Genomic DNA, 25,932 nt, shown 5'->3' with positions numbered 1-25,932 from the left:
ATGGCGCGCCTCCTCCTCATTATCGGATGCGCTACTCTCGCAGGTTTATCATTTTTCCAACATTTTACTACTCATCTTTTCATCTTTCACTTTTATACGTTTCTTTTCGTTTTTAGCCTTCGCTTCCTGCGAATCTAAGAGTGGCGAGGAAACTCCACAATACTGGAGAGCCATTCTTGGTGATATCTGCCAATTGCCATCGTTTCCTAGAGCCACTGGTGATCCAACCCGTTATGTTGAATGTGTGCGTCAATCCTCATTTGCTGCTGATAGGTAAGATTCATCTCTCTTCTTCTTTTCCTTATTATTCTTTTTCTATGTTATCTCATTTCCAGAAAAGATCTCGGAATCTGGCTTCTTCGTGAATGCCTTCCAGGATACGAGTTCGTTGCTTCTGCTCGCCGTTGTAAGACTGTCCGTTCGGTCAACAAACAACAAGTAAACTTTACTCATTCTTATTTCTATATATTCCATTCCTTTCTCTTTAGGAGCTTTGCGAGTCTGCCAATGCCACTGAATACAACTTCTGCCCAACTGCTTCTGCCATGCAATTCCTCGTCGAAGAGATCCGTGAGGCTCCAAGACAGTGCGCCTGCCCCAACGGAGAGCAAAACTGTGTCTGCCCATCTCCCGAAATCCTCGAGCCAATCTCTGCTGCTAAGAAGGTCCGCAGATCCGCTCAACAGCAACCACTCAGATTCTCGCAATACCCATCGTGCCCATGCCCACAAAACCAACCAGCATGCACTTGCTCTACCAACAACCAACAGAACGAGCAGATCCTTGTTTCCATCTCTTGCTGCCAACAAGATGTTGCCACCACTCAAGCTCCAGTTCAGATGCAACCATGCCAATGCACCCCAACCCAAATCCAACAGGTAATAACTTTAATTCTCTTATAATTTCATCATCTATTCTTATATTAGAACTGTCAAACCACCACCACCCAACAACAATACTGCCCACAACAATCTGCTCCAGTTGTCCAGCCACAACCATGCCCACTCGGTAATTCGTAACCCAACTTGACCTATTTTCAAACTTCCCAATATTTCAGTCCAAGGATCCGGAGTCCAAAACGCTCAATACCAAGGAATCTGCTCGTGGATGATTGACCCACTTGCCACTGACCCACAATCCCGCACTCACTTCCTCCAATGCCAACCAGCTCCAAACAACTTGTTCTGCGGAAGATGGCAACGTATGCCATGTGCTCCAGGAACCGTCTTCGACGTCTCCTCCCAAGTCTGCGTCTGGGACACTTCCAGCCAACCAGGAACTCTCCCAACTCCAGCTCCATACGTCTCCACCCAAGCCCCACAAAACGCTCAATGTGGATGCACTGGAGGAGTTCAAATCGGATCATGCAACCAAAACTACCAATGCCCAGGACAATCGGTCTGCCAAGTCGGACAAAACAACGGACAACAGGTAATTTAGAATTGGGGAGAACGGGGGTGGTATAGTAGGGAATAAATAAAAGAATTGACGAGTGGCACAACCAACCGGCTCCCCCGTTCTTATTCCTCTCTGTTAGAGCAATAGGGGGACGATCACAATAGAGTCTCGAGGGAGCTCGAAGAGATCATAAGCAAACGAACATTGTCTCGATTACAGTGCATGGTTTGCTGCTACTTCCGCAAGAAGGCCCGTCGTTTCTAAATCGATCGAAAATACTTCCAACGCTCTTCAACAACATCTTCATCTTCATCGACTCTTCTCGCTTCGCCTTTTTGTATATAACGTGAAGAAAAAAAGAATCAAAAAACGGATACGCATAGACAACAATAATTGTACCGCCTAGTTTGCCCTTTTGCCTCTTCCTATTTTTCTGTCTCTTCTCCCTTCTTTCGTCAATATTTGTATTTTGAATTATTGTTCATTTTTAGGGGTTTCTCTGTTCAATGATAACTATTATATAACTTATGATGGTACTTCAATAAATATATATTTTCAATTTGTTTCATTTTTTATATTTTCAAGTTTCAGCATTTTAGAGAATGATGAAAATCACATCATTCGTTCAAAAATCGGGTTCTAGAACATTTGATCTCCATAACCCAAATAGTAACTATAGCTCAGAGATACAGTTCTTAAGTTTTCTGAAGTTTAAAAAAGACGTTTTTAGTTTCTTCACTTTAATTTTGAAGAGTGTTCCATTTCCGGTCATAACCAAGCAATTTTATGCCCATGCTTCTGCCAAAATGTTCTACATTTCCAGGTTTTTTGGGTCATTTCTTGCCTCTTCATATATCTAATAAATAATTTTTCTGGTTTAAGGATAATAACATTTTGCATTCGGATTTTGGGTCAATTACACTTAATGCATAAAAACAAGCCTAACACCTCTCCAGTGTAAAACAAATTGACAGGCCTAGATTGAAAACTTTGCATTGAACGATTTTTTAGAATTTCTAGTTTTTCAGCTATTTGTCCATTTCTGAAAGACACCTTTTTAACGTTTTCAGTACAAAAACCGGCCAAGAAGAGGTGTCTTTCATTTCACTCTAAATTTCAACTTCTCATGTTACATTTTAGCTGTACAATAACTTGTCCAACGAATGACCAAAAGTGTCAGATTCCATACTAGTCCGACAAAATGACTTTCTTTTTAATTCCTGCGATTGATAAAACTTCCGATATACTACAAAATCAATGTTAATGTGTGGTGAAGACTTTTCGTTAATTCTATTCTTTTTTCTTTCGACTATCACATTTTGTGACTGGAACAATTCTATCTATCAATTTAAGAAACCCTTCACAGTGTAATCGGCCCACCTTTCGACTCTAACTCGTTCGTGTGATTTCAGAAAATTTTTCAGAAAAGACAGAAAGGACAAAGAGTTGAATTTTTATTGAATCATGTGTAAGTGATTACAATTTTTTTTTAAAGATTTCAAAGAAATCAATTGCAACAATAACGAAAAAAAAGCAGAATGAAATGGCAAATCGGACATTGAGTGTAATGTTGTTTAGTGAGCCTTCTTGGCTTTAGCCGCCTCGACTCCGGTTCTGTATTGAAGAACTCCCTTCGCTTTGTGGGTCAAATAATCGAGGGTCACGTTATAACTGAGATACTTGAAGAACCAGTCGTAGTTGACTTCTCTCTTGTACCCGTACTGAGTGTTTTTCAGTGGTTCGAGAGCTTTCTGAATGGCTGGAGTGGCCTCCAACAGGTGGTAATGTGGAATTTTGGTGAAGAAAAAGTGATGGGCGACGTGTCCGTTGGTGATGTTGTGCATGATGTTGTCGAGTCCGAATCCCCAATGTCTGTCAATGGTTTGGGTTTGTCCACGAACGAATCCCCACTCATCAGCCTCGTAAACCTGGAATATATTGTCGTTTGTAGTTTTCCTTGTAGTTTGTAGTTAGAAGTTGAACTTGAATATTAATATACCAGTCAAAAACTAGGTCCCAGCTGGCATTAATATAGCTTTTGAAAATGTTCACCTCGATGTTCTCATTTTGATGTTGAAGATATGTGATGATGACAAGAATGAGTCCTTGGAAGAGAAGTGGAATGTAGTAATACTTGACGAAAGTGTAGACAGAGTAGCCAGAAAGAGCAAATGCAATCTGAAAAGAGATAGAAGGGTCAGCTACATAAATTGAGAAAGGAAGGAAAACTCACGTAAGCGCAAATGGCGCAGGCAACTCCGGAAACAACGCACTTCACACGATCTTCGGTGGTTTCGAAAAGTCTGGACCATGGCCAGAAATGAGATCCATCTGGAAGACCGACGATGGTATAGATTGGATTCCAACGCAACCATCCGGAAATTGGAATAACGGCGAAGTACTTCTCAATGGCGGTTCTGTTGTTATAGTCCTCTTCGGTAACCCATGGATGTCCCTTATCTTTCTCCAAATGAGAAGTGTATTGATGATGTTGTCTATGAGATTTTTGCCATGGCCAGAATGGAGCAAGAATTGGAGCATGGGCAAGATGTCCACAGAGATCGTTCAACCACTCGTAATCGGAGAATGATCCATGACCACAGTCATGTCCAACACAGAAAAGAGCAGATCCAACGATTCCCATAGCCCAGTACCAGGCAAAGAGACCAATCCATCCGAGATAATGCTCAATGTATGGAACTGCAAAGTATAAACCAGCAAGAAGGAGATAATCCTTGATAAGATAAGAAATGGAAATCAGAGGATCCTTGACAAAGCAGTGCTCTGGAATTGCAGCCTTAAGAGCGGCAACTGATGGAAGTTCTGGAACCTTGATGGTTTCCAAATCTTTTTTGCTTGTTTTCACTTTTGTCGCGATTGTCATTTCTTCTCTGTTATTACCTGAAATCGAGAAAAAAGTAATTTAGGAAAGAGATCTTAAATCTAGGATCAACGATATAGTGGCCAGAGTAGATGAGGAACTATAGATTTAAAAAGAATTAAATAAGAAGAATGAAGTAAACTGGGGTTATGGGTCAAAAAAGATTGTCTAGTGAATGACTATAGGAGAGGACAATTTCAGAAAAAAATTACTTCTCGCCTATCAGAGAAGGTAGTCTCATTCTTAATTTCTTCTTTCTCTTTCCTCCTCCTTTTCCCTTTACCCTCATATCGAAAAACCGAAAAGACCACCGCACAATATGGCGTGATTTATTCTACGAAACCATCCTGCCCGCGCCCGCTCCTCTCCGTATCTCTCATTCGCCAGCCAGCAAGCCAGCACGTACTCGTGTCCTTTGCCCTCTGAGATAGTCTAGGTTATTGAGATACAACAGACACAAATCAGTGCACTTTCTTTTGAAAAGTTGAGAATGGATTGAGAGAGATAAGGCAAAAAGACGCAGACTTGCCGGATGGGTAGACATTTTTCAAAGGTTTGGCAGACACATGAATCAATGAATCAAACTTTTGGAGACTTTGAAAATCATATCCAGCGCTAAAGAACCCAACTTTTCCAGTTTTGTGATTATTCTGGTACAAAAAAATAGGATCTGAAGGTCCCACAACGGCAATTACCGTAATCCTAAGCCTATCTTCATTTCCAGTATTCACTTTTCCGTTTTTTCTCAGGCAAGTCGGAAAATTAAAGTTCAAATTGTGAAAAAAAAATGACTGAAAACGCACGAGAATAGGAAAAAGTATTCTAGAAAAAAATTAATATTTTTAGGTTGCAGCAGTTGTCGTTGTGGGACCTTCGACCACGGAGATTTCATGAATTCTACACATTGTCAGGATAAATGTCGGATTTCACTGCTTGAGAAGGTTTAGTATTTCTATGCAAACAAGGTAAAATCAGAATATACCTTTTTTTTTAACTCCTTCTCGACCATCTGCTCTTTTTAATAAAAAACCAAACTACAGTATGTCTTAACCTAGCAGGAACAAAGTCCGACTTTTTCTTCATATAACCACTTTCCTTTTTTATAACAGAATACAATGCTACAAAACCGAAAAAAGATCTTCCAAGTATTCCCGTGTTCAAACTACAGCCTGTGAATCAAAGAACCATCAGTAAAAAACGGTCACCCGATAAAACAATCCGTTATCATTGTAAGGTGAGAAGTCGGCGACACTGTGAAGCAGACCGGACAAAGTGCAGTTCTTTTTGACACTATCAGTGTTGAGATGAAGTTCTTTTCTAATCTGAATGGCAGCATAAAAATTGTGAAAGTCGTTTTATATTTTATTGCAATCAGAAAAGATGAATAGAGAAATTGGGAGCAAGAATGAAATAGAAAAATTGTAGAGACAGGCGATTAACAACCCGGTGAAAACGCAAGAGGTGTTGTACTCTGAAACGGCTCGTTGACTCGTTTTACTTGGCTTTTGCCTTCTCCTCAAGAGTTGTTCGGAATTGAAGGATTCCTTTAGTCTTATGGACAAGATAGTCGAGCTTGATGTTGAACCATAGGAAGCGGACGAAGAAGTCGTAATTTACTTGGTACTTGTATCCGTACTGAGTCTCGAACAGTGGCTCCAAAACCTTCTTCACACCTTCAGTAGCTTCGATCAGATGGTAATGTGGAATCTTATTGAAGAAATGATGGGCAACGTGTCCGTCAGTGATGTGATGCATGGTCTCATCCAATCCAAATCCATAGAAACGATCGATAGTCTGGGTTTGTCCACGCACGAAACTCCACTCATCAGCTTCGTAAACCTGTAAACCGGATTTCCTGATTTGAATTCGTCACTAGGATTCTTACCTCAGCAACTTCATCAGCGTGTTGAAGATAGGTGACAATAACGAGCATGCATCCAAAGAAGGAAAGTGGAACCCAGTAGTACCAGAACCAGTTTGAATAGGATCCAGCAATCGCGAGAGCAACATAGGCACAAGCGACACAGCAAGTGGCAGAAATCACGCATTGAACACGCTCAGAATCACGGACGAAAAGAGAAGAGTATGGCCAGAAATGAGATCCATCGCAGAATCCGAACAGTGTGTAAACGGGGAACCATTTGAGCCATCCCGAGAACGGCATTGGATTGAACAGCTTCTTCCATGTTGGCATCTTTTCATAGTCTTTGTCTTGAATCCAAACGTGTCCGTGATCTTTGTCAATATGGTTGGTGAACTGAAATTCAATAACTAGGATGCGTAAGAACACCGATTATTCTTCCAAAACTTACAGCGTGGTGAAGTTTGTGACTCTTTTGCCATGGGAAATAGGGAGAGAAAAGAGGAGAGAATGCGATGTGTCCAATAATATCGTTCAAAACTTGATTATCTGAGAATGATCCATGAAGACAATCGTGTCCGACAACAAACAAAGCGAATCCGAAGACTCCCATCAATACGTTCCATGCCAGATAACCGACAAGTCCAAAGTATTCGAAGACAGGAAGAGCAAAGTAAAGAAAAGCAAGGGCCGCAAAGTCTTGCACCAAATATCTGAGAGATCTGGTGAGATCGCGTTCGAAGCAATGGGGTGGAATGGCACGACGGAATGCATCCACAGTTGGCAATTGAACGCGCTCCTCCTCAGTAGACTGTTGAGTTGAATCCAAGGAGCGTGGTGGCTTCTCTTCAATAGAAACGCGAGCATCAACCAGAACATCTCCGCCGGTGACCGGAGCCGTGGCGGATAACCCGTCTGAGGAATGAGCGACCATACCTGAAACGAAGTTTAGTTCAAAAGTGAAGACAAAGAAAAAATAACAGAGTACGAAGAACATTCAGATTCACGTGATGGGGAGCAGAAAAAGCTCTGGGGGAGCGTTTGTTATGCATGCAGTTGTGCTCGTCCGAGTGAAGACGAATGCGTGTGCTGACTCGATAGATGGATTAGTTTGGCAGTGAAGCTAGCTGGGGGTTGGCTCAAAAAAAGAGAGAGAGAGAAACTAGTTTGTACAATATTTTTTTGGAGAAGAGGAGATAAGGAAAAACAATTAATATAGAGGTGCTTGATATATTTTTCAAAGACGGCACAAATACAAAACAGCTCGACAAGGGAATGCCATCAGAACACAATCTTATCTTGCTTTCTTTCGCATTCTGCCACGTATTCAAGTCGTGACTGATATAAATTTATATGAAAAAAGAGCTCTCCGGTTGAGTTCAGTTTCGTGCAATATCACTTGACGCACATGAATTATGGGCTGATAACGAACAACTGTCTCATCGGGACAAAGAACGAACTATGATGCAAACCTACTTTGAAAGTGAAAAGAGAAATAATCGGGTGAGAAGATGCTTCGAACGCCCCTTGGTACTGTAGTAACGAAAGTGTCAGCTGCTCTTTGCATAATTAGTTCACGTTCAAAATTGGAGTTGGAACTAGAAAATTTTGAAGAGATGCCTAACCAGGAAGTATTCTTTCCACTTTGGCTTTTGTATTTTCTAAGACATTCTGTAGCTTTAGATATTATTTTTTAAAGATTATTGAATGATCACATTTGCACTTTTTCTAGGTAGAGTTTGAAAATCTTCTTCTTCCTCTGCCACCAAAACACATATTATGGGAACAAAGAAGATGGTTCGATTTGTAGGTCACATAGAATCCGAATTCAAGCAAGAGTAGAAGGAGAAAAAAATAGAACAAGTTGTGCAAATTGGGAGCTGTGGGCAGAAGCGTCCTCTCCCGAGACCCAATCGTGCGCTTTTTTTTGTGGCGCATTTTTCTTTTCTTCACATTTTCCGAGAAGAAATAAAAGAAGGCTGACGGCAGAGTACATCTATAGGACACATATGAGACCATATCATCAGCCTTATCAGCAGTTCCCGTTTCACCGAAAGTACAGAAAGACTATTCAAATGGTTTTTTGGAATAGTTTTTTTTCGAAAAAAAAACGAAGGAAACGAAATGGGGCCATGACTAAATAGCTACAAAATCATAACAAAACAACGCTGATTCATAGCTGGACACTTTTGTTAGAAAGAAAACGGCCGAAAAAACGAGTAAGCATGTAAATACAAAAAAGGGGAATCGCATGAATAAGTCGCAACGGAAATGAATGAATTCTGCTCGGATATGAATGGGAACGAGAGATACAAAAATTGAGGGACGGAAAGACGAGTGAAGGTTATTTGTGGGAGAACTTCCACTTTGCACTTTTTGAACTCATAATTTGTGGATATACGAAAATTTAGGCCAATAAAATAGGATTTGGCAGACAACAGTTGGCGAGTGCACTCGAATGAAATAACCTCTGCACCAGACCGTACCGCCTCTTTTTCTGCGTCTCTCCATTGCACACGAACTTTCCGTTCGCTCTGTCGCCGCGACAAAAAGACCAATGGGCTGACTGCAGAAAAGAAGATTGCGGCAGGCAGACTGAGATGAATGATGATCTTCACGATGAAGATAATGTGATGGGTTTTTTAAAAGTTCGGTGAAAGACGAAGACTCTTTATTCGAGAAATGTTCAACATCAAAAACAAACAAAAAAAAACTAAATATTCAAACTAAAGTATTTAAAACTAAATGATTATACTGAAAAATCCATTCATACTGTAACCGCATCAAGATTGGCTAAATGTTGAGATTCTTTGGATAGAGCAATCGTTAGCTCTTTTTCAGTAGGCCTGAATCCCAAAATCTTTTCTAGTAACACAGATGGATGATGTCCTCCTCCATGCGACTGAACCTCGGCCCAACAATCTCCCCATTTTCGTGAAAATGGATCGTCCATGAATCTTTGCTGCCAAATCAAACAGGCGGATGCTCTAGCGACGAGATAAGAATAATATTTCGCTCCATACTGTACTGTGTGATGGAACCGATGTTGGAATGCAGATCCGAGTTCTCTCTGTACATTAGGCATTGCTTTATTCATGATGTCATTAAACAGTTCAGTTGTCGTCATGTGACCATATGCGATTTGTGGAGCTGCAATAGGACCATGCACTTCAAGATCATAAAGTCCATATGCAGCTTGTTGAACTGTTTCGATCGCAGTGAATGAATGCCTGGAAGCAAGAAGTGTAGCTGCTGACTCGATAGGAAGTTGATCATTCGGTCTATCTGTCCGCTTGATAATATCTGTCATGACCTTCAAATCACTGAAGAAGTATTCCATGAGATTCGATGGGATTTCCGAAAAGTCTTGTGGGCATCTGGTTCCAGCGACATGTTGGTATTTTGTCCTTCCCAAAATACTATGCATAGCATGACCAAGTTCGTGGAACATTGTTTCAGCCGAATGGAAGCTGATCTAAAAGGAGTGAATTGAGATACATGCTAATTGTTTTCAGTGGACCAACTCTCGTATCTCTCCATTGTGGGCTGCGACTATCCACCAATCCCAGTGATAAAACTAGTATAGGCATTTGCCACGTGCCATTTGAAAGATGTTTAGAACAGCGCACAGTGTAATGACAGTCCCCGACAGCTTTGTCCGGACGAATAGAAACATCTACATAGACCACCCCCAACTCATTGTTCTGCTCATCCACTGCTTTCTGTAAACAATAGTTAGCATACATTTTCATTCAACTCTTACCAGTTTCATAACTCCTGAAACATTCCACATTTCTCCAGGAGAAAGTGGTTTTTCTACCAAACGAACACCATAAAGTCGGTGAGTCAGAGCAGAAAATCCCTTCCAGACAGAGGTGAATGTAAAGAATGGAGACGATTCTTGAGAGATTTTTGCGATATCATACGCACTTTCCTGAAAATTTTCATCTATTCGGTTTCCATGACAAAAATACTAACTCTGTACAAATGCATGAGAAACCCCAGATCATGATCATCAATGGATGATGCTTGATGATTGCCGTTTCTGTTCTGTTGGCTACATTGTTCGGAAACATCTATCAAAACTGCCAACTCTTTTTCAAATGAACCGCGGCATTTCTGAATTTTCAGAAGTTGAAATCTTCAAGTAATCCTTACTGACCTCAATTACACCCCATAGAAAGTTTTGAGCATTTTCATAGTTTTCAAGCAACGAATTTCTTTGTGCACGATGAGCAAATGATTCGAATCCAGTTAGCAATGCAAGCTCATGTCGAGATGAGATGAGCTTCCGCAAATAGTTTTCTTGCTGATCATCATGACGATAGAATGCGTTATAAACCATTTTTCGTTTCGATCTGTCTAATGAATTCGAGACCGGTGAATAGATCTGAGAGGACAGACCATATTTTGCTTGATCGAATCTTAATGTTCTCTGATATTTTTAGATTGCATTCCATATGTTTCTTACTTCCCAATGGATACTACTCTGTCGCAATTTTCCTGAAACCGTGCACCGAACTCGAAAATGTCAGAGGAGAGTTGAACGAATTCGTTTTTCTGAGCGTCTTCTAAATGCACGCCACTTTGTTCAAAGTCGTCCAGTAACAACGCCAACGTTCTACGATCAACATCGTCTAATCTAGATGCTTCTGTCACTTCTGAAGATTTCAGTTTTTGATAAAGTGCAGTGTTTGTGTTCAGGCTCTCGACCAGCTCGCAAAAATCTCTCGAAACGTTTTCAGCAGCTTCTCGATACTTTGAGTCGCTGTGTAGTTGACGAACGCATTCCGCCTGCATAAAATTTCTGATTTGAAAATACATCATTTTCTTTTTACCAAGTCGGCTGCTTTACAAATCTCGTTCGAGATGTCATCAACAATTTCTATTGAAGTTCTCGACGAATCCAAAGGATCCAGTAACTCCTGAAACCAGAATTCAGTCTTTCAATCTGAACCTCCCGATAGGGTACCTTTATCAGTGAATCTGTAGATGACTTTACTTCGACTGGTAACTCATGGAAACTTGCTGGCGAACTCAGTTTTTTGTACCCAAAAAGTCCTTTTCCTTCTTCGATCTTCTCACTTTTGAAGGCTCTTCTCCACTCACTAAAAAGCGAACTCTGCCTTGTGAAAGCTCGACTATGTCGCAGTATCACACTTCTTAACATTTTTTTTTTCTGCTGGAAACTTTTACTTGTGAACTTTAAAGTTTGTTTTCAATGGATCCAGAGGATATAAGGCACTGAACCTCTAAAAAACCAGTGAGATCGAAAGATACATTAAAATTACTTGTGATTGGAATTATTGATGATATCGTACAATAAATATAAACAGTGAAATGAGATAACGCTCGAAAATTAAGAAACTTGGCTTGAATCTTCGGACTCGTGATTTCCCGAAGCAGATGGTCTTGGCGCATCTGGGATATAGTTTCTGCTCGATGGTCCAGCATTCTCTTCATGGCCGGATAACTCCATTTCATCTGTTCCAGTGGGAGCGAGGACACTAGTGTTACTGCGAGACGAATTCATTGCCGCTGAATTCGAATATTAATTTCTATATTTTTTTTCAGGGTAAAAACCTCTCGGTGGTGGACGTCTTCTTCTGAAACCAGCTGGCGAGTCAGCAGCGTGAATCTTTCTGCGAGGACCACTCATCTCATTTTCCAAATCTTCCTCGTCGAAATATTCATCATCCTGCTGATTGAAATTTGCTCATCTTAAGTAGACAGGATTTTTTTTTATACCCACCTCCATTTGAATCGGACGTCCAATATACTGTGATTTGAACTTCAATGGGTGAGCCCAGCGGCTACTAGACGATTTTCCGTGAAATCCATCGTCAGATAGAAGATCTGCGCGCTGCGCTGCCAATTTCGTCCACATGCTCTGCATGTTGCCGAGAAGAGATGTCAACTTAGGCATCAACGAGAATACAGTCATGGTCTTTTCTTCTTTCTCGAAGTGCTCGCTAAATTCAAATGAATATCGATCAATTGTTTTCAATTTCTGAGCAAGCAGATTGGCTTCTTTCAGAATGTCGAAATTTGGCTGGAGAGTTCCGTCTTGAATCTTCTCCAGATAAGCAACGATAAGCTGAAACACGCATTTTGCGATAATGTGAACTATCAAGAAACTTACGTCAACGCGATTCTGGAGCATGCTCATGGCAGCAACCTGAGCCTCTCTATGTTTCTGGCCAACAGATGTTTCGTCCTTTCCGTGTTTAGTTGAAAGCTTTGCGATATGATTGACACCCACGCGCTCACTATCCTCAGAAACGAGGAACCACTCAATCTGCCTATGTTTCTCAGCATCGGCTACGTCAGCTTCAAAAGCAAAAAGAGGCAGCTTACGCGTTGTTCCAGCAGTCAGAGAGTTCAGTTTCAGAAAAAGAGTAGCGTCAATTTGTCCCGCCTTTTCAGAGTTACGGACAGAAGTTGTGAGCTTCGAAAGAATAATTTTCTCTTCATTTGTCAACTCATCATCTTCTCCTGCGCAATACAGACCGATAACTTGAAGCTCGGGGAAAACTTCCAGGTCTGAAGATAATGGTAATAATTAACAACTCTTCGTTATGTACGACTCACATTGTTCGGCCCTGAGAAGAAGGTGTTCGGCACTGAAGGTGGCTTGATTGGTCATTTCTTCTGTTTCCGCCTTCAACACAAAAGAGTTGACTGCTTCCACTTGTCTTCCATTTTGTTTTCCAAGAACTGCTCCATAAACTTTCTTCACATTGGCTCCCTGTTGGACCTTAGTTCTTGAATAGTGCTCCGACATTTGCATGATGACCAATGGATGCAGAAGCACTTTTGTGCTGCAGCTACCACTCGGGGAACTCAGTATCATCTCTGGAAACGAATTATGTTATTATGAAGCCATCATAACGAAAATCGAATGTTATTTGGTTTCCGTCATGATTTCACATATGGGTTATTCATGGCAATAAAAATGTTTTGAAACCTCACACACTGTCGAAAAATGCGGTAAGGTTTTTTTTAATTAACTTTTCACCCAGTTTTTGGATGCCGCACGAATAGGTTTAAAAACCATTTTTATATCATGAACAACCGTAATTAAAGTCGAGCCGAACAAATCAATTGAGGTGAAAAATCAATAAAAGTATGGGAACGTATTCTGCGCACATTGTATTCGATTAATCAATTGCAAGAAAGGACAGTTTATTGATTCACATTGACTTTAGTTTTATCGAACATAAAACCGCCTACAAAAGAAATAATGCGATCGAATAGGAAATATTTAGGATCCTGGAGCCTTGACATGGCTGAGTGGTGGTAGTGGCTTTCCAACGACCAGAGAGATGAGGTTGTAGATTGCGATCACAAAGCAAATGTAGGAGAGGACCTTGGCGATTTTGCTAACGGCAACATCGAATGGTCCGGCTTCCTCGGATTTCTTTCCCTCGAGAAGAGCGTTGGCGTAGGTATCAACACGCTTCTTGAGAACTGGATCGTAGAGTCCGTACTTTCCCATGACAAGATTTCCGACCTTGGTTCCTTCTGGGAGACGAGGAAGAATCTTTCCTCCTGCTCCGAGTTGCCACTCTCCTGGATTCAGTGGGTCGAATTGCTCGAGGGTTGGTGGAGTTTTTCCGGCGTTGGTAGGAACCGCCTGGAAGCTAGCAGTTCTCATGGAGAAACGAGCAACTCCCAATGTCTTTCTCAAAGCCAACGACATGATTTTCCTGTAAAGTATTGAAAAATAGGCAATGAAATAAATGATAACAAAGTATAGGAAGTGTGGATAACACTCAAGTTTGAAAGGTGATTTAATAGGAGCAGTGTTTATGATTTATTTGAAAGAAAAATTGAAGTCAATAAAATGGGAGCGGACTGGCATGGTATGCTCGTTTACCGCATTCCAAAACAGCATCAAACAATCGGAACAATCCGGTGTCTCTCGGCCGTTCCAATCCTCTTCGCATTCTTCTCCTCATTACGGCAACCATTTCTTCGTGCGATAACTTTCCGTCCAGATTATCATCAAACAGGGTAATCACGACGTCAACGACATGATCAGAAAGTGGTATTCCAGTTACTTTAACAGCAACGCGTTTCAAAAGCTTTGCATCAATGGACATCCCGGCCATTTTATGAAAGTGAAGAGCAATATCAACATCATCGATGTGATATAAAAACTCAAAAAACGCTTTCGTTTCATCGAAGCTAACTCCTTTTGACTGATCGCCTTTAAATCGTCGTTTTACACGTTTCAGCATGTGCTTCTGCTTTTTCTCCGCTATCTGAGCATGGAGAAGAAGTAGTTGCGCAAAACTCTCTTCTGTGATTAACCCATCTGAATTTTCCATCGCATCTCTTCTCTCAAACTCCATCTTCAAAATATCATGTTGGAGACGTTCTTGAAATTCGATGAACTTCTCCGATGATAAGCTCCCCTTTCCATCTTTACCGAAAAAATATGTCTCAAGTGCAGAGTTGGTTTCGACTCGGAAAGACGAATTAGGTGTAACGTGATCGCGGTGTCGTTGACCAACAGTCGTTTGAGACATGATAAGTTGTTGTACTTTGGTGAATTCTTCTTTGTCCAGAGCCCCATTACCATCAACATCGAAGATTTTGAACGCGAGAGCGAAGTCGGCATGGGATGCTGAAAGCTAAACGTCAGGTCAATTTTCTCTAGAAAGCTTACTTGAAAGCAATGTCATAAGAAAGAGGTAATCGCTGAAATTAATAAGACCATTCTCTCCTAATTTGTAGAAAATACTGTTGGGATCAGAGAATTTGTGACGTTTGTGCTTCTGGAAACATAATTTCAGACTTGAAAAGAGACTAGAAATGTACCTCTGGATTGTATGCCTTGAAACTATCAAGACCCCATCTTCTTGGTTGCATAACTCCTGGTGTAAAAGAACGAAGAAAATCTTCGGGTGTCATGAAAACTTCAAAGATTCGGCCACTCTCGTCGTTGGGATCAATAATCTACAAGTAAAATAATTTAGCTTATATGAGCAAAAGTGGAAATCTACCTTCAATGTTGCGAAGTAGCGGAAGATTTTGTCGGGTGTTGAGTACAATCGTAGCCGGTCTTCATACTCTATAATTCGTCGCTCCCTAAACCCAAGTTTCTTCTTCTTTGGCTTTTCCTTCACTTCGATTTCAGTACCGCTGTCTGTTGACTCCTGAAAGGCATAATTTGAGAAACTGTAATGTCACAAGAAATGAATTCGAATTTTGATCTGCTATACTTAGTGACGGTTGATATTAGCTATTTAAAACTAACTATTTTATGAAGCAACACACATAAGCTCGTATTAGACCGACTAGGTGCAGCAGCTCACTTCTTTTTGAGAAGCTTCCGGTCGGAAAGGTGTAGATGCACCTTTGATCTGTTCCTTTATCCTGCAATGAATTCTCGAAGTAATTTTTACCACTTTCAAAATATTTACCATTCGAAGTCGCTCATTAAAATCACCATTCCAGCAATGACAAAGGCATAGTTCCAGTTGTACATTTTCCGTAGCGGAGGCCAGATATACGGGCGGTGCTGATAGACCGAATTTGAATAGTGCGAGTACCCAGTTCCACTTGCTCTGAAAAGTGGAAGATAAATTGCGATCTATAGCTATTTGCATACCTGTCTGTGTAATGGAACACATCTTTCTTTTGACGGATGTTGCCAAGAGCCGTATAAGCTTCGCCGGAGTCTATATTTTTCAACGAATCTTGCTGTTTTCTTGATTCTAAAAAACGATGGTTGTAATTTGTTGATGTTGTGTTCTGAACGCACCACCGGCTTTAATAGGAGCTGAACTGACACTTCTAGTAATACTCCACGAATTAGCGACGATTCGGATGAAAATAGAAGATCTAAAATTGTGTCGAAGCATGGAAAAATGGGAAAAAATAGGAGCTCGATACAGTGGGCGGTTTCTCGCGTCGCGTGCGTTTTATCAACAGGGCATGTTTGCTTTGCATTCCGTCTCTCCAGTTAACACAGTCTCTCGTGGCAGTGAAAAAACTGCGTCTCTCCAGCTGAAACAGTCTCTTGTGGCAGTGAAAAAAATACTGTTTTTCTTGTACTTTGTTTTTTTCAAGTTGGTTCCTGTTCCACAAGGAGCTATTATAAGCTAATCAATGATCAATATTATTGGATGGGCGCCAGACTCCCATGAGGTAGTTTTCAGTCTATTTCAGTTATCATATATCTCGCAATTTCAGCCAAGCCCAGAAACATCTTTCCTGAATCAGTTTATCAGCCCCTTCGGCACAATTGAAAGCGGAGATAAAAACTGTAATACATTCTTTTTTATTCGAGCATGTTAAATTATGATTCAGATCCTCGAGTCCGCTCTGGTCATCGATGTTTCACAGACAACGACTATTTGTATCTAATTGGAGGATATACTCATCAGATTCGGAGAGGTTCTATTTTCAAGGAGATATGGGCAATGAGCCTCGCCACATTTGAGTGGAGACGTTATGAAGTTATTGGAGAACTCCCAGATACACTCGCTTCCTTTGCTAGTGAGTCTCTATCGCTAAACATAATCAAAACAGTTTTGACAGTTTTCAGTTATTCAAGTCTTTCCATATTCCAAGACTTTTATTCTGTTTGGAGGTAGTGGTACAGCGTTTGGGACTTCTTCTTCGAATCGCTTTTACTTTGTTGGTGTAGACAATAACAACTGCTGCGTTGAGTCATACGAGCTAAAAGTAGGAGGAGATATTCCTTTACCTAAATATGGTCATGCAATGTGTGCCGGAGAGGTTCGTGGCAAGTATTACATTATTGGTGGAACGGAAGGTACCTCATTTGACTTCGATGTGCACGCACTCACAATGAGAGCCAATCCAGAAGCTACAACAGAGAATGAGAAATATACATGGCATTGTGAACTGATAACGACAAATCAGGTTAGTAACCACAAAGTGCTCATAGTTCAAAAAATGTTTTGAGGGATTTCCTGGAAGGTACAGACTCGAGGCAACCTATGACGAAAAAAACCACTGCTTACTTTTCTTCGGTGGAGGAAGTAATGAGGAAGTTCATGGATTCGAGAAGGTTAGAATGCTCACCATTACCATGTTTACTTGTTCATATTCAGATAATCAAATTGGACTTAAAGACAAAGATCAGTTCGGCAGTTTCCACTATTCCAGATTCGAGGAACGGGTATCCACAAGCGCGTCGATGTCATACAATTGCCCGCAGGAGTACGAAAGTGATCATGACTGGTGGTATTTTTCATAGAGAAAATGGCCTAGATGTACGCCTAACAGATTTGCTTAGTTATTTCATAGGTTTTACAGGTTTTGGTACACTCAGATGTATGGATTTTTGAAATGACTGACTATTCTTGGGAAAAATATGAGCATTCCCTTCCGCGAGCTGTGTACTTCCATGATGCTGCAATTACGGAAGAGGGATGTATGATGGTGTTTGGCGGTGCTCATGAGCTCACTCCGACAGCACCAAGAAATAATAAACTTTATTTTGCATGGTTTGGGATCCCGCGTTTGCAGACATTCGCCCTCGAAGCTCTCCGAAAGAAATATCCTCAAGTAGGTCGTTTAATTTGTGAAAGTGATGAATGCCTACTTTAGAAGTGAATAGAATCATTGAAATTGGTTAAAATGCTCTTTTCAGATGTTCTCCGGTTTGTACTCTGGCAATTTGCAACCTAGTGGAGTATTAGACGTGTTCAATACATTTTGTAAGCCTGGGAAGATTTCTGAAGAAGAAAGGAATATTGTTCAAAGAGGACGCATTCCGTTTCATGAACACGAAGACCGTAGTCGCTTTTTTCTGAATGGAAACTCAGAAGATTATGCTGTTAGAGTAAGTTTTTTGCTTTCAAATATTCTACTTCAGTGGAAAACATACTTGTAAAATTCCGGGCTGGCCCGGGCCCGGCCTGGAAGGCCCGGTGATAAAAATTTTGTCATTTTGAGCTCTCAATACAATTTTCTTTATATTTTTTTTGTTCTTTGGATAGTTTGTCTGTTTGATCGAAAAAGATCGAAAAAACTCGAAAAAATCACACAAGGGTCCCCCCTTATGTGTTTTTTGAAATTTTCAGAACTTGTAAAATGACGGGCCCGCCGGGCCTCCGAAATTTGGGAAAAAGCCCGGCCCGGCCCGTTACAAGTATGGTGGAAAACACGAATTTTAGTTTGAAAGCTTGTGTTCATGTTTGTGTAGAACAGTTCATCTTAAAATAATAAGTTTACAGATCTTTTTGCAGCATCAAGTTGCCGATCCCGAACCTCTTCAGAGACGTCGAGGACGTGAGTGTTTCCCTATAGACTATTTCATGTGGTTACTGTAATCTTTCAGAGAGGCAACAAGGCAGGCACGAACAGATCCTCCAAAACAATGGTAATTTGAACAAAACACGAAGTATCGAAGTATTGTGGTGGTTTCAGGAGATATACGAGGACCTCTCCGTAGGATGTTCGACCAATTTCTCCGTGGTGTTGGTGCTGTTGACGAAAATAACGGAGAAGGTGAAGCTGGAGAAGAAAGAGAAGTGAACGCTCAATTACGCAGAGAAAACATTGATAACATAATAAATGAAATTAATGAAATCATCGCGGAGAGGGTAGACAGAGAAGATCCTCAATAAACGAATTGTATTTTGTTGTTGCTGTTTATTTGTAGCACCGTTACGACAAATCAAATCATATTTAATTACTTGTAATTCTGAGATTGAAACCATAAATTGTTTTGAATATTTGTGGGTTGAATAAATAGTATTCGTTAGCAATAATCCTTTGCGTAATGCAAACTCCATGCTTAATCTGAATCATTAGATTGGATTTTTCCTATGAGACAAACAACGGAACGTATTTCCTACAAGCCATTTTTGGGATTATAAAAGGGTCTTCTTGAGCGATTAGGAGGAATACTGTAGCTTTAGAAATGAGCAATAAGCAGGAAATTGACCAAATTTTGGGATCAAATGGAGAGTTGAGAGTCAGCTGAAGAGGTACTGTAGAATGCTTTAAGAATGAGCGCAATAGTTGAGTCATTTGGGTACTGTAGCTCAAAAATGAGCAATCGGGGTTGGAGAGGCCGAAAAATGGAATAAGGAGGATACTGTAGCCTTAAAGCTGAGCAATACTCGGCGGCCTAATTCTTATTTGAAACCCAAAACCGGACAGCCGGACACTAGGACCAACAGGCGACACGTCTAGCGTTTTGTATATAAAGAAGATCCGCGTTTTTGAAAAAAAATAGTTTGAAAGAAAATTTCCAAAACACATGGGATCTCGAAATCACATTATGGTCTTAGAAATTCAGATTTCTATTGGATTATTAATGACATAAAAAAGGGTTTTTGAACCGATTCTTCAGGGATGTTCGAAACGGAATTGTGAAAATTCCATGGGAATAGTGACACTCCACCGATTCCTCGGAGACAACCCCTTCCTCGGAATCGGTGGAGTCTCGAAATATTCATTTTCCGATTTTTTTCGAAGTTTTGGACTACAGTATGTCAAAGGCACACACCAAAAGTTCCCTAGTGGGTGTCGAGCGGAATTAATTTTAATTTTTTTGAAATCTCTCGTTTTGCACTTTTGTGATGGGAAAGTGGGGTTTCTACTTAAAAATTTGAATTTCGAAAAAATTCCGAAATTTCGAAACTCGGAATTTTCAAAAAAACTCCGAAAATTTTCGAAACGGCCATCCGAACATCCCTGCTATTCATGCATGCAAAAAACGTATGTTCTGTGTTAAAAAACTCATGAATAACCTCTTTAAACATTTTTGAATAATGATTACATTAACTTTAAACTATTATTTACATAAGGCTTTCAAAATCTGCCAGGACCGAGGTAAATTAACTGACTTTCAAAGACACATCGCACTGCCCCCTCTGATCTCCCATTAACGCAAAAACTGCAAGAACGCGGCCGCGTCCATGTAGATTCTAGGCCATAATTCAAACAAATTTTCTTGTTTGGCTCCCGGTACTAACCGAGAAATTATATACTTATTTTATTGATTTCCTTCAAACTGGTAATCATGTCAAATTGTTTGATGCAACTAAATCAGGTGAGCTGTCTAGAATGTACTTTTCTATATTCCACAATTTCAGTGTATATTTCCAAACTGTTCTCAGCACTTTGCAAACCAATATGATCTAACGGCGCACATCGAATATACACATATTCGTGAGTTTTCGTCAGAGTTTAGTCGATTCGTAATTTTCTGTTTTCAGCCGTTATCGAAGAGGATGTGAAAAGAAAAAAGATTTACGCAGCGAATAGTGATCAGCCGATGCCACCGCCTGCAATGAACCTTCCGTTGAGCTACTACAGTCGAGTTTTTCGTACGGCATATCGACCGAATCCCATCAAGCCTGAGCCTTTAAAACTCTCATTCAACCATTACAAGAAGAAAACTATTCCGAAGGAAAGATCTCATTCAAATCCAAATGCTACACGATATTATAGAGACATGATGGCTCGTCAAGGCAGGCACAGTAAGTTTTTTTGAAAAGCTCAATTTGTCTAATTGCCAAAAAGTGTTTCCAGTTAGCATCGAAGAAGCTGAGAAACGTTTGTGTGATATCGACTTCGAAGAGTGCGGTGCAGAGTAAGTATACATTTTTAAATGTAGGAAGATTCCTCATAATAAACATTCCAGCAATCCAGAAGTAAGATGGCAATGTGCAATAGTCGATTGTAACAAGAGATACAAAAGCATGTTCGCATTGCGCGTTCACATGAAAATATGCCACAACGTTGTGGTGTCCGAAGAGGCGAAAAGTTTGACCAGTTACCCTTCGGAAGACGTCAAACCGAATCTTGCGGCCCTCCAACAAGCTATGCAACAGTCATCCCAGATGAATCCCGATAGAACCATGTCATCAGGAACACCAACGTCTACAAGCACTTCAAACACTCCAGTCGTCCAAGGTTCTCCTCATCCCGGAGGTCCGAGCTTCGGAAATCCAGCAACAAACACAACATCGTTCAAGTGTTCGTATTGCTCCAAACGCTATAAAACATCTTCTGGACTATCCAACCACATGATGTCGTCACATCAGAAAAGTATGATGATTGTTGAAAACTCTAGCAAAATCTACATTTTCAGTCTCTGAAGCACAAGATGTCCCATCACAACTTGTAGTGGAACAACTGATTTCTCAAGTTCGTATGCAACGGAATCAAGAAGGCAGTAGCTCAGGTGGTCAGAGCCCACAGAAGCATGTTTCATCACCATCATCACATTTTCAAAGTGTCGCAAACGTAAGAAAAATGCATATGAATTGGTATAACTGTTACCAGTTTCTTAAGGGTTCTTCGCATGCTCGTAATTTTTCTGTAACAACTACACAACAACCGATTCGATTCTCTCAACCAGGATTCCCATTGAATTTGGATAATCAACCATCGACAGGGCAGGTATTGCAAATGCAGATGCAACATGAAAAAAGAGTAAGAAACTTGAAGGGATAATGTTTATTGAATCTAAAATTTATAATTTACAGCAGAAACAAATTCAAGAAATGAAGAAAATGCAAGAATTACAAGCTTCTCAAGCGTTGGCTTCTTCTCAACAGCAACATTCACAACAAGGACAGCAAGGCCAACATTTTCCATCACATGCTGGTCAAACAGGACAAAACTCTGGGCAAAGTTCCTCGAATCAACATCCACAAATGGGGCAATTCCAACAGCAACCACAGCAGCAATCACAACTGCAGCATCAACATCAACAGCAGCAACAACACAATCAACAGCAACAACAACATCAGCAACATCAGCAGCAGCAACAACAACAGTACCATCAAGTGCCTTCTCAACACCATCAACAGCAGAGTCCGTATCCCCAACATGTGAACCAGATGGCTCAACATAGTCCGCATGCATATCAACAACATCAACAGTCTCCTCAGCTTTCACAATATTCGCAAGCATCGCAGTCACCACAGCAGCAGCATGCGAATGGGTCAGCACCCCCACCACAACGTTCTCCGATCCCTTTATCACAACCACTTCCACCACTAAGCTCGATGACTCAACAACAACGGATGCCAGTTCAACAAATGCCATCCTCAAATGTGAGGAACATAAATAGTAAATGTGAATCATAAATTATGTCTTTTCAGTCAGGACCAATGCAATTCTCGTCCCCCGACTCGCAAGGTTACCATAATATGATGCCAAGTCCTTTGAATGGGCAACTGACGCCTTCTCAGCAACCGCCTCCGTACAATCCCTGAAAGTATATAAATTGATTTCTATTACCCTACTTTTTCTTCAGAGCTGTTTCAAACGAAGTTACAAACAAACAGAAAGAGACGCAAGTTCATTCATTTATTATAAGAATGATGATGATTCCTATATCCAAATAATATATATTTTTTAACCTGAATAAATTAGTTGTATATTTTTATTGTTTATGTTGATCTTAACTTGATCCTGGATGGTTCGATACCATAGAGCATACTTCAACGAATTGCGTTTCGACCTTTTTGCTTCTGAAAAATCACTGATTACAGATAATGGAGGAAAGTAGCGACAATTCTGACGCTCTAAGCTTCACCCCGCTGTTGGTTTTGTATCAGAAGTCTGAAAACAATAAAGAATTCTTTGCAGAGGTTCTGGACAAGAAGTCGGAAGATCATGTCACTTGCTGGAGTACAAAGGAAAACGGGTTATGCTTGATTGCGGAGTTCATCCAGGACTTCATGGTGTGGACGCTCTCCCATTCGTCGACTTTGTGGAAATCGAAAACATCGACCTTCTACTTATCACCCATTTCCATTTGGACCATTGTGGTGCCCTACCGTGGCTTCTGCAGAAAACTGCGTTCCGTGGAAAATGCTTTATGACGCATGCAACAAAAGCCATCTATAGAATGCTTCTAGGAGATTATGTTAGAATTTCTAAATATGGCGGGGCAGATCGTAATCAGTTGTACACAGAAGATGATCTAGAGAAAAGCATGGCTAAAATCGAGACGATTGACTTCCGGGAGCAGAAAGAAGTGAACGGAATTCGATTCTGGCCTTACGTAGCTGGTCATGTTCTTGGTGCATGTCAATTCATGATCGAAATTGCTGGAGTACGAGTACTGTATACCGGAGATTTTTCGTGTCTGGAAGATCGGCATTTGTGTGCTGCTGAGATTCCACCAGTTTCGCCTCAAGTTTTAATCACAGTACGTTCTTATAGACAAATTCTCAAAGTTTACACTTTTTTTAAAAATAGGAATCAACATATGGAACACAAACACATGAGGATCGATCTGTCCGAGAAAAACGGTTCACTCAAATGGTGCATGATATCGTCACAAGAGGTGGCAGATGCTTGATTCCAGCTTTTGCTATAGGACCTGCTCAAGAGCTCATGCTCATACTAGACGAATATTGGGAAGCACATCAAGAACTTCATGATATCCCTGTCTACTGTAAGAAGCCGTCCTGAAAACATCAGCTTACAATTCGAAAATCATTTTCAGATGCATCATCCCTTGCGAAAAAGTGCATGTCCGTTTATCAGACATTTGTGAATGGAATGAATTCGAGAATTCAAAAGCAGATTGCTATAAAGAATCCATTCATTTTCAAGCATGTATCAACACTTCGGGGAATGGATCAGTTTGAAGATGCTGGACCATGTGTTGTATTGGCGACACCTGGAATGTTGCAGAGTGGATTCAGCAGAGAACTGTTTGAGAATTGGTGTTCTGATTCGAAGAATGGATGTATCATTGCTGGATATTGTGTGGAAGGAACACTAGCTAAGGTTTCTTTTTTGGAAGAGAAGAAAGGATTTTAATATTGATTTCAATTTCAGCATATCTTGACTGAACCCGAAGAAATTGTTTCTTTGAGTGGAGAAAAGCTTCCAATGAGAATGCAAGTTGGATATGTTTCGTTTTCTGCGCACACCGATTTCAATCAAACTTCGAATTTTGTAAAAACGCTGAAACCTCCTCATTTGGTTCTGGTGCATGGAGAGCTTCATGAGATGAGCCGTCTCAAAGCAGGAATCGAACGATTGTTCCAAGACATAAATATTCCAATCGAGGTTTGTTCGAAAGAATGCTAGGTCGATATCATAATTTGTTTCAGGTACATAATCCTCGCAACACTGAACGATTGGAACTCCAGTTCAGAGGTGAAAAAACAGCCAAAGTGATTGGAAAGCTCGCAGAGAGAATGCCAGAGAACAATAAGATTATCAGTGGAGTACTTGTGAAAAACAACTTTTCCTATTCCTTGATGGCTAAAGATGAACTTGGATCCTATACTTCTCTCCGTACTTCAAGTTTGGAACAAAAAATGTCGGTTCATTATTCCAACTCATTACGATTACTCATCTTCAACTTGAATCAACTGAATGATGATGCTACTTTGACACAAAACGTAAAAGTTAAAGAAATGCTGAAGAAGGGGAGTGTGACTCATGTGATTAGCGTTTTCGGAGTAAGTTTATGTCTCGTTTCAATAGCTATTAATTGTTTATTCTTTCAGGGAAAAGTTATAGTATCATATTACGGTAATGATTCCGTGGCTGTAGTCAGATGGGAGTCCAATCCAGTATCAGACATGTATTCGGACTCTGTTATGGCTGCAATTTTGCACGCACAATCCAACCCAGTTCCTGATAAATGTGAGTTTGGTTGTTGATTGGGTTTTGATAAAAACAATTTTATGTTCAGATTTGCCATCAAGTTCATCGTTCCCACCTCTTACCACTGCATTAGAAGGAATGGTGAAGCATGTGAGTTTTTTTACATACAAACTTTATTTAATGTAAACAGCTGGCTGGTGCGCTTTCGGCGCGATTTGACCTATTTTTCAATTTGTTCGTCGCTTCGCGACTCTATATTTTCAAAAGGTCACGCCAAATAATATTAAATTTTCAAGCTTTAAAAATTGTTCGGACAGACCGACAGACAGATAAATAAAGAGACGCAACTTCATTTATTTATTACCAGCCTGTTTGCCGCGCCTTCGGCGCGATTTGACCTTTTCCTTGATTTTTTCGTCGCTTCGCTCTTTTTTAAATGTCACGCCAATTTGAATTTAATTTTCAAGCTTTTAAAAAAGCGGACAGATCCACAGAGAGATGGAGAGAGAGAAATAAAGAGACGCAACTTCATTTATTTATTATAAGAATGATGATAAGAGTGATTATTGCAAACAATTTTTAGATTTGTGGAGATGAAGTTTCTTTGGTTTCAAGTGAACGCGGACTATTGGCATGTTTCGAAGAAGATGGTAGACGTCTACCCATTGAAGGAAACCCGGACGGCCCTCCAACCATGGGTGGTGATGATCCGATGGACGATCCAACTACCTCCCATCTGCTACAAGGACTGACAGAAAAATTTAAACAGGTAAATAACTGAATATTCAAAGCTCTACAATACATTCATTTTCCAGATTGTGACCACAAACAATGAATTCGATCACCTAGATGATATGGAGTATTAGAGAAGTGTCAGCCGTTTCTTCAGCCTGTGTGATCTCAAATTACAATGTATCTTCTTTCTACTTTTGTTTATGTTCAGAAAAGAAGAGCTCACTAATTTATTTTTTTATTCTATTGAGTCGGTTTTCTTCTACTATTTTGCCTATTTTTGTTCCCCGTTGTCTTCTGTCGTTTTTTCTTTGTTCCAATAAATTCATAAGAACTCTATTCTGATTTTTCTGATGAGAAAGCGTGTTCATCGCAAGACTACATGCTCCTCGAGAAGAAAGAATTCAGATGGCCAAAACACGTATAGTTAGTCGGTTTCTCTTCTATTTTTTTTTCTTCGCATTCCTCACAGGGGCTTTTC

At 40.4% G+C, this 25,932-nt stretch overlaps 10 protein-coding genes across 10 annotated transcripts; 4 read left to right on the top strand and 6 right to left on the bottom strand.

The window, feature by feature from the left end:
• Positions 1-1,662, top strand: Cbr-pqn-74 (the record flags this gene model as incomplete). Its single annotated transcript, XM_002634173.1, has 7 exons — positions 1-43; positions 117-273; positions 336-438; positions 489-878; positions 927-1,008; positions 1,058-1,431; positions 1,618-1,662. The coding sequence occupies 7 exons, from the start codon at positions 1-3 to the stop codon at positions 1,660-1,662; spliced, it is 1,194 nt and encodes a 397-aa protein (XP_002634219.1).
• A 1,310-nt stretch (positions 1,663-2,972) lies between these two features.
• Cbr-fat-2 lies at positions 2,973-4,282 on the bottom strand (the record flags this gene model as incomplete). The annotated part of the gene is made up of 3 exons (XM_002634174.1): positions 2,973-3,326; positions 3,451-3,576; positions 3,632-4,282. The coding sequence occupies 3 exons, from the start codon at positions 4,280-4,282 to the stop codon at positions 2,973-2,975; spliced, it is 1,131 nt and encodes a 376-aa protein (XP_002634220.1).
• Positions 4,283-5,773: 1,491 nt separating this feature from the next.
• Cbr-fat-1 lies at positions 5,774-7,074 on the bottom strand (the record flags this gene model as incomplete). The annotated part of the gene is made up of 3 exons (XM_002634175.1): positions 5,774-6,118; positions 6,165-6,536; positions 6,592-7,074. 3 exons carry the CDS (start codon positions 7,072-7,074, stop codon positions 5,774-5,776), a joined length of 1,200 nt encoding a protein of 399 aa, XP_002634221.1.
• A 1,833-nt stretch (positions 7,075-8,907) lies between these two features.
• On the bottom strand, positions 8,908-11,310 carry CBG01792 (the record flags this gene model as incomplete). The annotated part of the gene is made up of 8 exons (XM_045235818.1): positions 8,908-9,615; positions 9,665-9,862; positions 9,904-10,074; positions 10,107-10,259; positions 10,303-10,564; positions 10,612-10,934; positions 10,979-11,083; positions 11,113-11,310. 8 exons carry the CDS (start codon positions 11,308-11,310, stop codon positions 8,908-8,910), a joined length of 2,118 nt encoding a protein of 705 aa, XP_045091879.1.
• A 189-nt stretch (positions 11,311-11,499) lies between these two features.
• Positions 11,500-12,993, bottom strand: Cbr-csn-6 (the record flags this gene model as incomplete). Its single annotated transcript, XM_045235817.1, has 4 exons — positions 11,500-11,678; positions 11,724-11,838; positions 11,893-12,683; positions 12,732-12,993. 4 exons carry the CDS (start codon positions 12,991-12,993, stop codon positions 11,500-11,502), a joined length of 1,347 nt encoding a protein of 448 aa, XP_045091878.1.
• Positions 12,994-13,404: 411 nt separating this feature from the next.
• CBG01794 lies at positions 13,405-13,842 on the bottom strand (the record flags this gene model as incomplete). Its single annotated transcript, XM_002634178.1, has 1 exon — positions 13,405-13,842. One exon carries the CDS (start codon positions 13,840-13,842, stop codon positions 13,405-13,407), a length of 438 nt encoding a protein of 145 aa, XP_002634224.1.
• Positions 13,843-13,978: 136 nt separating this feature from the next.
• On the bottom strand, positions 13,979-16,012 carry Cbr-micu-1 (the record flags this gene model as incomplete). The annotated part of the gene is made up of 8 exons (XM_045235816.1): positions 13,979-14,772; positions 14,815-14,923; positions 14,967-15,104; positions 15,152-15,304; positions 15,464-15,524; positions 15,572-15,715; positions 15,760-15,865; positions 15,916-16,012. The coding sequence occupies 8 exons, from the start codon at positions 16,010-16,012 to the stop codon at positions 13,979-13,981; spliced, it is 1,602 nt and encodes a 533-aa protein (XP_045091877.1).
• Positions 16,013-16,259: 247 nt separating this feature from the next.
• On the top strand, positions 16,260-18,751 carry CBG01796 (the record flags this gene model as incomplete). The annotated part of the gene is made up of 10 exons (XM_045235815.1): positions 16,260-16,416; positions 16,461-16,649; positions 16,699-17,039; positions 17,083-17,187; positions 17,231-17,392; positions 17,436-17,687; positions 17,773-17,964; positions 18,359-18,413; positions 18,463-18,504; positions 18,552-18,751. The coding sequence occupies 10 exons, from the start codon at positions 16,260-16,262 to the stop codon at positions 18,749-18,751; spliced, it is 1,695 nt and encodes a 564-aa protein (XP_045091876.1).
• A 1,403-nt stretch (positions 18,752-20,154) lies between these two features.
• CBG01797 lies at positions 20,155-22,360 on the top strand (the record flags this gene model as incomplete). The annotated part of the gene is made up of 9 exons (XM_045235814.1): positions 20,155-20,184; positions 20,228-20,303; positions 20,351-20,614; positions 20,667-20,727; positions 20,779-21,185; positions 21,229-21,383; positions 21,432-21,539; positions 21,578-22,198; positions 22,247-22,360. 9 exons carry the CDS (start codon positions 20,155-20,157, stop codon positions 22,358-22,360), a joined length of 1,836 nt encoding a protein of 611 aa, XP_045091875.1.
• Positions 22,361-22,642: 282 nt separating this feature from the next.
• On the top strand, positions 22,643-25,585 carry Cbr-cpsf-3 (the record flags this gene model as incomplete). The annotated part of the gene is made up of 9 exons (XM_045235813.1): positions 22,643-22,689; positions 22,737-23,301; positions 23,352-23,550; positions 23,602-23,888; positions 23,940-24,086; positions 24,119-24,758; positions 24,808-24,869; positions 25,303-25,488; positions 25,535-25,585. 9 exons carry the CDS (start codon positions 22,643-22,645, stop codon positions 25,583-25,585), a joined length of 2,184 nt encoding a protein of 727 aa, XP_045091874.1.
• Positions 25,586-25,932: the final 347 nt, after the last annotated feature.

Source organism: Caenorhabditis briggsae, assembly GCF_000004555.2.
Source record: "Caenorhabditis briggsae complete genome, chrIV, whole genome shotgun sequence".
Taxonomy (NCBI): domain Eukaryota; kingdom Metazoa; phylum Nematoda; class Chromadorea; order Rhabditida; family Rhabditidae; genus Caenorhabditis; species Caenorhabditis briggsae.
This window is presented reverse-complemented; position numbering and strand designations above follow the sequence as displayed.